Raw genomic sequence first — 11,758 nt, forward strand, 5'->3', positions numbered from 1 at the left:
AGTCTTAACATTTTTGACAAGGTTAATGAAAGGATGTTTTGTGATTATGAACATTTGGAAACTGTCACACTTTTGAAACTCACAAACAAATTTGTCAAATATGACAGATTTCCCTTTTTTACGGCTGTTCTAGAAATTAATTGCTATTCCGAGTAAAATTAATAGGGTAAAGAAATTTAACTTCCATGATTTAAAAGAAAAATACTATTTTTGTCAGTTCTGCAGGCATCCATACATAATCAACAACACATATTGAATATATTGTATGGCTTTGTCCTGTGAAGGTAAAAACAGCAAATTCACTTAAATCACATATTATGTTAAATTGGTATGTTTAACACCGATCGTAGCACAAAAACGAGTACACGGACATATAATTCTTCTTACAATGCCATTAACTCCTGATATAATGTAAGAAGTCACTGTTCCAAATTCTTTAGTTTAGGTAATATATCATTATGATCACTTGTTCACCGTGCACAAATCCGCACAAAGTGTATGCGGTATGTCGCAGCGTACATCTTTCAATCAACGTTTTCCCTTTGAATTAAACATTGTAAAACTCAGGGTCCTTTTTTCTCAGGTATATTGGTGGTACATACATTGAGGGTCATAAGATTTCTTTTATAGCATACGAGATACCCCGTTTAATGTTCCATATAACTTACAATAATAAGATAGTTAAAGCTATATCCAATATATCGATATAAAATGGAATGCGAGATCAAAACTGATCCTTATATATACATTGTCATACAGGTGTGTGTCCTCAGCTTTAGCAATCGGAAAGATAGGGGACAGCGCACAATAGAAAAAGCAAATTCAACACGACAATAATCGTGAAGCCATAGCAGATTACATAAACAATGAAGAAGCATGATCCGTTAGCTGAGTGACCCAGTCTCAGATCTATTCTATAGAACTATCCAGAACGACTCTTTCTGTTTTCTATACGAAATGTTCCAAATTTCAGCCGAGACTCAGTACATCATCCATGGGATTTTGTTGACTTGCAGTACTAGCCTCGTTGAGTGACTAGGTACCTGTGGTGAAACAACTGGGGGAAACACATTCCCTGCTGAGAAACGCATCTACTTATGTGTACCCTCGGGTATAATATTCATATTCAACAAGAAATAAATGGTCGGATATTAAGGGAGATTGAAAATCCCCGCAGAGTATCTTTGCGAAAGTGAAAGTTGAATAACACACCCCCATTTTTGACCAATCAACAAGAAGGAGTTTTTCTCTTTGGCGCTTGAATATATTCGCATTCAGATCATTTGCCATTCAAGCGTTCACATGATCGGAGTTTTAAGTTGGAAAAACAACACAAGTTGCAGGATAAAAGGTTAACAGAGATCCAACAGATTCCCTGATTTTACCGGTGACCTCAGAGTAATCAAAATGACACACAACGAAGAGAGAGCTCACTGGGTGAAGGAAGGCGCCATTGGTTTAGGGGGTAAAATTGATATGATATAACGTTACTCATTCGCTCAGTACTAAGGCCTAATTACGGTGACGACTGTTAGACTGTCGCTGCATTTCGCACACATGCAGCTTGCATATTTTTGTTTACATCAGACTTTCAGGTACAATATATGCAAAGGTAGCAACAAAAGAAGCTGATCTAACACTATTATGAAAAATATATATAACATGTATCAAAAAAGGCTTCATCAAGATTAATATGTAATAGGCCTATTAGCCGAGTTAACTCTGGCCCCGATATCAAATTAATAGACTTTCTGACAAATAGTCTTGGACATTCTGAATAATTGTCTGGCCTGTCAGAATGTTTACATTGGTTATGTGGGAGGTAATACCATATATAGCCCAGGTTAACATATCTGGGCCTTTGTACCTGTTATTGTGTGAGTGTGGTAGAATGGTGTATGTGGTCACGTGTGTAGTGTGCATGTCCTGAGTATATCTCAGGCTTGACCAGTGACGAACGGACTGTATGACTTGCCACAGACTTTACCCAACACTCCCTTCCTACCCACCCTAAGCCCTCTGTTTCTACCCGCCAACAGTCACTCCAGACTGGGACTCGCAACAGTCCAGATTGGCGAAACATATGTATCTAACATTGTTAGCGCTGGAGTCAGTCCTCACAGACTATGCTCGGGGAGCCTGGTAAGTGTATACATGTGTGAATGGTTTGTACTTTCGTTTCCTGATATAGATTATTCTATATTTGTGTGTGATGGTTGTGTATTTATGTTGTAGGTTTTTCGTGTATACAAATAAACAAATAGTGCAGAGCCATGCTTTGTGGTTGTGATTGCCCACCCCGGCTTACAATGGCATGACACAATGGGAGAGAGAGAAATGTGTTGATTATCAATTATTAGATGTTGGGTTTTTAGAGGGACTGATCTGAATCTTTCTGCGCTTAAGAAACTATTTTCTAGCTGGCATTTAGGTGTTACCATCCTATCTGACCTAAAATCGGACTCCCATATCAATACCAAAAGCAAATTCCACTCTTGGCTTTCTGAGGCGAAATATCAAAATTGGCTCAACATCAGTCAAACTGCAGGTATACAAATCACTAGTACGACCATCATTAGAGTATGCCTGCACAGTATGGGACCCACACACCCAATCCGACTTAGACAAAATAGAAATGGTTCAACGCAGCGCTGCACACTATATCCTAAACAAACATCGGTAAAATCACCACACATCCAGCATGTCTGAAATGATAGACCACATGAAATTGCAACCCCTAGCAGACAGACGAAGAGATGCTCTTCAGACCATGTTATATAACATTGTCAACAACAAAGTTGCTATAATGAAATCTGATAAGCTAACTCCCCTTACTAGGTATTCCAGGCGTAGTCACCAGATTTCATTTCAATTACACCATATTCCAAAACCCTGGCTAGAAAAACTTCATTTTTCTAAAAACTATGTGAGTGGGACAAACTACCACCAGACACATGCATCGTCTCCTGTCCCACCACAGACTCATTTAAATCAGCAAACTACCGTCATTATACCATCACAAAGTAGAGCCAAATATTTTATCAAGATTTTTATTTACCAATATATGGTTATTTAAGCTGTAAAATTTTGATGACATTTTCCTTCCCCATATATCAGCCCATCTTTAAAGATTTTGTAGGTCTTTTGGGAAGATGTTGTGATAATGGAATGTTTTGATTTGGTGATACAGAAGGCAGTTGTTGGCAAAACGTTGTACTTGTCATTTGACAGAGTTTGGTAGGTCATTTATATGACAGAGGAAGAGAAGAGGTCATAGTACCAACCCTTGAGCCACTCCAGAGGTGACATGTTACTCCTGTGATGTGGTACCTTCAAGTACAACTTCCATTATCCTCTTTTTAAGAAATGATGTTAACCAGGGCCAAGTTGTTCAAAAAGTGATTTGGCTAATCACCTTTTGAACAACTGGGCCCTGGTTAACAATATTAAAATCCTGATAAAATAATTTCTGGTAAAACTTTAAACTATAACACCTACCAGTCTCGTCCTATCTGGTGATTTTGAAGGATATACACACATGATTTGAAGTAAAGGAGAAATGTAATTTTCACTAATCAAGTGATTAAGCTAATCAACTTTTGAACAACTGGGCTCAATTACATACTTAACCTAGCACACCGTACTGCTCGACTTGATGTGGAAGTATATATAAAGTAGGATTCACTAAAATGTTATACATCACTCTTAACATTGGTGACTAGAATAATGTTAGCATTAAAGACACCTGGACACTGACTATGATTTCATGATTTTAGGGGGGAAACAGTACTAATTTCTTTATTACGAGGACTATAACGTTGGAATACATTATCTGATGAACAGCTCACTGTTTGTTTTTAGTTGGAGTTCTCTATGGCCTCACCAATACATGTGTGGGACATCCCTTTGATACCATCAAAACAAAAATGCAGGGACAGGTTGGCTATGAGAAAACCAACATGTTCCAGACTCTGACAAAGACACTGCGTACACAGGGTGTTATCGGTTTGTACAGGTTGGTAATCATGTTTGAATTGTTCTTTCATTCCTAATTCATTACATATGAAATATTTAAAAGTGTTTTTCAATGAAAACTGAAGTAGAGAATTTAGTTTGAAATAAATGTTTTTTTTTTTTTTGGTTTTGAAAGATCTACAGGTTTTACAAGTGTTGTGCAAAATCAATTTCTTATCTTAATTTTATAACATGTTCCATATAGCTCTGAAATTTATATGACCTCCAAGAAATTACAAGTAGCTAGTGGTTGATAACTACAATTATTTTTGTTTTCACAGGGGATGTATACCACCGCTTTGGGGCTCAGGGATCTACAGGTCAACCCAGTTTGCTGTGTTTGAAGCGATGTAGGTACAGTTACAACAGTAGCTTTGTTATAATATATAAAAGTGAACACAAAGAATATATGAATGATTATCAATGAATGTCAACCTACTTTTGTAACATAATGAAAAAAGTCAGTTATTTATTATTAAGCTTTAATACCATATTTCAATTAGCTTGATCCCAGCTTATTTAAGCCTACCAAACTATACATCTGCATAATTATTAGGTAAGATTTGGTCAGAAATAAAATGTGTAATAAAAACAATATGTTTAATCATAGAGGGAGGCAAAATTTTAGAATATGTATCTAAATCACCATTTTTTACCAGCTTTCATTGTAATGGGAACATTTCCTGCTGTAAGTTAAAATATGTTCATGAAATACTTGTACAACATACATATGTACATTACGTTTATAGGGTTGTGCTGCTTATTAAAATAGTGCACCTCGCCAAATTTTTAAAATAAAGACAGTGTCTTGCACCTCCTTACAGAGTTATTGCCCTTTAAGGTCCTTCATCAGGCGTACCTTCCCTTGGGATAGGGGCATGCTACAGCTTAAAAGGATGACTTAAATTCTACCTTCATTACGATGTTATTGCACTTTGTTTATCTTGTCCAGAGCGTAACTTTCATGATCTAGAATCAGTTTAACATACCTGGCAAGGGTTTCTATACTTTATGCATTTACTACAAATTTATTGCTAATTTTTTATTTCTTTTTTCCAACCATTGATTCATTCGATCTTCATCTAGAATGATCAAACTTTGTACATCTTCTGTATACATTGTACTAAGACATCTTGAGGTGGGATGGTGTTGTAGTGTATATTTCCTGTCAGGGACCTAAAATCATCAATTTTTTTGTACAGAGTCTGCATGCTTTGTGCAAATCTACATTTTACACATTGGAATAAATCATTAACCTTTGGAATGGAACTATACTGAAACACATAGTGATGGCTGTATATTGTGTCTCAAAGACACTCTTCTTCCTCAATGAAGCTTTAACATTCATCTGTTGTACTTACTTTAAACATATTTTATTTCAATAAAGGAAAAGGGATTAGGCACAAGTTATTGCAACTTACTAAGGCCTTCTCTGTTGTAGGTATACCTACTTTGACAATCCTGTAGGCCGCCATGAGATTCCCGGACTAGCTGGATTACAATTGTAAGTAAGTTGTGTAGGGAAGTTATGACACCAGTTTTTATGAAAATTCTATACGCAGACAATATTTTATCTCTTGTCATTAATTCATCCTGAATAGTAAGTAGTCTTCCTTGATGTCATTCACTCATTATGTTTTTCATCTTTAGGAGAGTTGTGGGTGCTGGTGTTATCGCTTCTACTTCCCGAGCTATCATAGAGACACCCCTCGAGTATGCAAAGGTGAACAGTATATTATATATTAATACACAGACCTATACAGTGTATATTATAGATGTTATATATCATATAGCTTTCTGATCAATGTAAAAATGTATTTGGTAAAAAAATTAAAAAATTACTGAAGTAAAAGTATTGAATTTGATATAATTCATAGAGATGTCATGTCACTACGAAACTCTTAATTCTATAATATACCTGACCTCTGAATAATTTAGATGATGTTTAATTCAACAATATCTATTCAATAATTTGATTCAGTTATAACATGCAAACGTCAAGGGAATGGGGAAACAAGTACATGTATATAGTTGTAAACTTTCATATATGATTTTGATAGAATGCTTAATTTTGTGATTTAGCTTGACATTCGATACATTATTGAAATGTAATAATTACTTGAAAAATAAAATTATCTATGGTTTCATGGTAACCTGGTAATGTTAATATTTCTGTATTGTTTAAGGTGAGACGCCAGACACAACAAACATGGCAACTCCGAAAGGTTTACACAGTAAGTAGTAACCATTCCAACCAAATAAAGAATATTTGAAAACAAAAGCAACCCATGGCCACCAACAGCTGAACCAGCCACCAAATAAAGAATATTTGAAAACAAAAGCAACCCATGGCCACCAACAGCTGAACCAGCCAGATAATGGAAATGAATATTTACTGTCAGTCAAAATTTTATCTGTATGATAGTCAGTGTTCTTTTAATATACCTCTTTCCAAATTTATCTAGCAAGCATCATTAACCAATGTTTGGTAATGAGCCTTATGTCCTGCAATGATCTGCCACTTACTTTGCTAATGTGTTGGCCTCCTGGATGTATCAAATATGGTAAAATGTTTGATGAAATTTCTACTGCACAAGTAGTACATTGTATATACATGTACTATTCAGTTGATGAAGTTGTCAGTAAATTTGGTGAAGTACAGTGGACAAGTGAATTGCTTGCGGGAAAAATAACTGGATGAGAGTAAATCTGAGCAGTAGACAGATATATTTTTCTTCCTATAGTATTAAACACTTCCAAAATTATTCTGCTTCAATCATCAACAATACTTTCAGATTTTTTTTTGTCAAATGACAAGAAAAAATCACCAAAAGTTGCATAAGAACTTTCTTTGTATACCTACTGTACAATAATTCTTACACTCCATTGTGTAAATTGATTGTAGGGCTTTGATTGTGTGAATTGATTGTAGGGCTTTGATTGTGTGAATTGATTGTAGGGCTTTGATTGTGTGAATTGATTGTAGGGCTTTGATTGTGTGAATTGATTGTAGGGCTTTGGAGTGACCTGGGCCAGGACCATTGGACTTATGACTACCTACTTTATGTTGGTGGATTCTATCCGGCGACATTTCCCCGATCTCTTCAAACAGCCAATCCTCGGCCCCTTCCTCACATCTGGCTTGGCAGCAACTGCAGCTTGGTGGATTGTTTGGCCACTTGAGTACATGAAATGTCAAGTCCAGGCTGACTATGGAAAGTAAATATCACTTGTGTATGAAGAATACCTGTCTATAGTCATCCTTAGCTGTTGATAGGATGTTACACTACAAAACCTGTCTATAATGGGCATCTGGTTATTTCATATTATGTAAAAACAACATCAAATTTCCAATTTTGAAAAAAAAAATGTATTTTTAAATAAGTATTAATTGATCTTTGAGCATTATCAAAATTCATTTTTTTCCTAAAAGGACAAATACAAACATTTTAAGTATGAAATGTTGAAATATTGATAGTAAACATTGTGAGTTGTGAAATATATGTTGTATAAATCATGGACTATACATGCCATTGTTTCTTTTAGTAAAATGTCAGTCTTGCAGAGGATGAAGCTTATAATCAGAGAGAGGGGAGGATTCTTTGCTTTATATCGTGGAATCATGCCCGGCACAATTCGTAGCTTCCTGGCCAATGGAACAAGCATGATTGTGATGTCATATGCACAGAAAAAGGTTTCCGAAATGGGACTGCGTGACTCCTGAAGCAAGTCACCATCTCACATATGGTTTTTTGAGATTTTTCTAAGATATGACATTTTTACAGCTCAAAATGATCAAAATATTTGTTTGAATAAGAAATGATATGCCATCTAACTTTCAACATTCCACAACACTGTGGTATGGTTATATCTTTTGAAACAGAAATACAATATTATTGACAACCATTCTTTTCTCTACATAGAAATATATCACAAGTTTTGGATATAGTAGCCTCATTTAATCTTCCTTGTTACAAAATGTTTTACCATGACAACACTTTAGAAATGAAATTTATCTTTCTATCAAGTGTTATTTTTTTTTAAACTGAAGTTGTTATACAATTGTTTTGTATCATTTAAGTATGAATGTGATATTATGATGTACCAATATTGAAGATGTTTTTGGTTAACATTTTTCAATGCAAAAAACTTTGTTTTTTTTCTGTTTTTAGAGTTTGTAAATTATGGAGGGGTATTGAAAACTCAACGCTTTGATGTCATATTTACATATTGTATGATTTTGTTTTGTTTTTAATTTTGATATTATCAGGTAGTGTGGTTTTATTAACCTCATTCTCACTGCTCCTGTACTTTAACTATATAACCGGTAAACAGGCAGTATTCACCAAAGACAACAATGTTCACCAATATAATTTTACGAAGGCAACACCATGGAATTACAAAAAACTATCTTTTACTATCGAATATTACTTTTAGAAAAACATAACTTGTTATACAATTGTTTTGTATTTTTTATGTATGAATATGTTATCATTATGTACTGATATTGAAGGATGGATGTTTTTGGCAAGTGTTTTATCTGTAAATAACTTTGAGATTATTTGTTTTTTCTTCAGAATTTTACTTTAAGGAGTTTGTAAATTATGGAGGGGTATTAAACCTCAACGTTTTGATGTCATATTTACATATTTTATAATTTCTGTTTTGTTTTTAATTTTGATATTATCAAGCCAGGTAGTGTGGCTTTATTAACCTCCTTCTCACTGCTCCTTTACTTTAACTATATAACCGGTAAACAGTCCTTTACTTTAACTATATAACCGGTAAATAGTCCTTTACTTTAACTATATAACCGGTAAACAGTCCTTTACTTTGACTATATAACCAGTAAACAGTCCTTTACTTTAACTATATAACCAGTAAACAGTCCTTTACTTTACTATATAACCAGTATACAGTCCTTTACTTTTTACTATATAACCGGTAAACAGTCCTTTACTTTTACTATATAACCGGTAAACAGTCCTTTACTTTAAATATATAACCAGTAAACAGTCCTTTACTTTTTACTATATAACCAGTAAACAGTCCTTTACTTTTACTATATAACCAGTAAACAGTCCTTTACTTTTAACTATATAACCGGTAAACAGTCCTTTACTTTTTACTATATAACCAGTAAACAGTCCTTTACTTTAACTATATAACCAGTAAACAGTCCTTTACTTTAAATATATAACCGGTAAACAGTCCTTTACTTTAACTATATAACCGGTAAACAGTCCTTTACTTTTACTATATAACCGGTAAACAGTCCTTTACTTTAACTATATAACCGGTAAACAGTCCTTTACTTTAACTATATAACCGGTAAACAGTCCTTTACTTTAACTATATAACCGGTAAACAGTCCTTTACTTTAACTATATAACCGGTAAACAGTCCTTTACTTTAACTATATAACCGGTAAACAGTCCTTTACTTTAACTATATAACCGGTAAACAGTCCTTTACTTTTACTGTATAACCGGTAAACAGTCCTTTACTTTAACTATATAACCGGTAAACAGTCCTTTACTTTAACTATATAACCGGTAAACAGTCCTTTACTTTAACTATATAACCGGTAAACAGTCCTTTACTTTTTACTGTATTACCGGTAAACAGTCCTTTACTTTTTACTATATAACCGGTAAACAGTCCTTTACTTTAACTATATAACCGGTAAATAGTCCTTTACTTTAACTATATAACCGGTAAACAGTCCTTTACTTTAACTATATAACCAGTAAACAGTCCTTTATTTTAACTATATAACTGGTAAACAGTCCTTTACTTTAACTATATAACCGGTAAACAGTCCTTTACTTTAACTATATAACCGATAAACAGACAGTATTCAACAAAGAGAACAATGTGCAATGTTATTGTTAAAGTACATTTCCTGGATCAACTTGTGGGGTTTAATCTTTTGTCCGTTAACTTCTGGCCCACAGTGGGGTGTGGGTTGAGTTTCCTTTTGTCCGTTATCTTGTGGGGTTGAGGGTTGAGTTTCATTTTGTCGGTTATCTTGTAGGATTGAGTTTGCTTTTGTCTGTTAACTTGTAGGTTGAGGGTTGAGTTTCTATTTGTCTGTTATCTTGTGGGGTGTGGGTTGAGTTTCATTTTGTCTGTTAAATTGTGGGGTGCGAGTTGAATTTCGTTTTATTAATTTTCCTCTCTGTGCACAGAAAGGTTTAATTTGAGCATAATTTGACCACATTGAAATCTAAAGAGCATTTATCAAATAACATATTACTGCAATGATGACTTTGTTCACCAACATTTTTTTCCTTAGAACGGGTATATATTGAAACCATACTTAGCGCAATATTTCTAGAGCACAAGTAAGATTACCACTAAGTTGTGTATATGAACAGCTGTCAGTCATTTAGTAATTTTTTTTAATTATAACTCTGAATTTGTATTTACTGTAATAACCAAGATGAAATTATAACTATTTTCTAGATTTTAGAAATAAGTTCTCACAAGTGCATGGCTGAAATAACTTTAAATGTTAAATGTAAAGCTGACTGAATACAGGAGACTTTCCTACCAATAAAATTTTTCAGTTGGAAATATCCAGAATAAACTTTACAATAACATTAAAAGAAAATAAATCTCAATATGTTGGTTTCATATCAGTTGCAAATTTACATGTCAGAATCTCATTGTTTGTCTCATGGTCCTAATACTTGTTTTATTAAGTCGATGAAATGTTGTTTCTCATTTTATATATCAATATTTACATGATAATGCAGCATTATTCTACCCTGTGTGATATACTGCCTTGTTGATATGTAAAAATCCATGTATTTATACTTATATACCTGTACTCTTAGACTAAGTGTGTGATGTGATCTTTTTTATACAAATATTTTATTAACTGATGTAAGTTGTTTTTCTCAAATTGCACATAAAATTCACTGCTTGTATATTTTTTGAAGGCAGGTTGTTTATATATTCTTTGTCAATCCTGATAAGCAATGCTTTTTAGTGCTATTTCTTAGTTCTATGGGAATGGGAATTTTTGACATGCATGTTGCCATGGTCACTTGCATTAGGAATGATCAGAAACTAAGATGGCTAACAATTAAGTAGACAACTTCGATTTTGTAAGCTAAAGTTTGTAAATAGAAAGTATTAGTTTAAAAGGGACTTCCTCAAATCACACACAAGTTCTTCTTTGTTACAGTTGTGCATTGTTTTTTTTTTTAGCTCACCTGGACCGAAGGTCCGGTGAGCTTATGTCATGGCGCAGCGTCCGTCGTCCGTCCGTCGTCCGTCAACATTTGCTTCAAATCACTACTAGTCATAAAGTTCTTATTGGATTTTGACCAAATTTGGTCAGAAACATCCTTGACGGAAAGGGATAAGATTTTGCATAAATGGTGACTCTGACCCCCAAGGGGCCGGAGAGATGGGGCCCAATAGGGGAAATTGAAGCAATTCCTTTAAATCGCTACTAGTCATCAAGTTATAAATGGATTTTATCCAAATTTGGTCAGAAACATCCTTGGGGGGTGACTCTGACCCCCAAGGGGCCAGAGGGGCGGGGCCCAGTAGGGGAAATTGAGGCAATTCCTTAAAATCGCTACTTGTCATAAAGTTATGAATGGATTTAAACCCAATTTGGTCAGAAACATCATTGGGGGAAGGGGAACAGATTTTGCATAAATGGTGACTCTGACCCCCAAGGAGCCAAAGGGGCGGGGCCCAATAGGGGAAATTGAGGTAATGCCTT

The 11,758-nt window shown here is 34.5% G+C and overlaps 1 protein-coding gene across 1 annotated transcript; it reads left to right on the forward strand.

Annotated features, from left to right (window-relative positions):
- The first annotated feature begins 1,338 nt into the window (after positions 1-1,338).
- LOC117325804 (mitochondrial ornithine transporter 1-like) lies at positions 1,339-11,314 on the forward strand. Its single transcript, XM_033882284.1, has 8 exons — positions 1,339-1,465; positions 3,862-4,015; positions 4,296-4,364; positions 5,456-5,518; positions 5,665-5,737; positions 6,201-6,248; positions 7,028-7,233; positions 7,561-11,314. Exons 1-8 carry the CDS (start codon positions 1,408-1,410, stop codon positions 7,736-7,738), a joined length of 849 nt encoding a protein of 282 aa, XP_033738175.1. The 5' UTR covers positions 1,339-1,407; the 3' UTR covers positions 7,739-11,314.
- The last annotated feature ends 444 nt before the right edge of the window (positions 11,315-11,758 follow it).

The sequence above is a fragment of the Pecten maximus genome, chromosome 4 (assembly GCF_902652985.1).
Source record: "Pecten maximus chromosome 4, xPecMax1.1, whole genome shotgun sequence".
NCBI classification, from domain to species: Eukaryota; Metazoa; Mollusca; class Bivalvia; order Pectinida; family Pectinidae; genus Pecten; species Pecten maximus.

Coding starts and splice junctions, on each gene's coding strand:
- LOC117325804 (XM_033882284.1), top strand. CDS start 1,408: ATGACACACAACGAAGAGAGAGCTCACTGGGTGAAGGAAGGCGCCATT. Junction 4,016..4,295: donor GGTGTTATCGGTTTGTACAG/GTTGGTAATCAT, acceptor TTGTTTTCACAG/GGGATGTATACCACCGCTTT. Junction 7,234..7,560: donor GTCCAGGCTGACTATGGAAA/GTAAATATCACT, acceptor TGTTTCTTTTAG/TAAAATGTCAGTCTTGCAGA.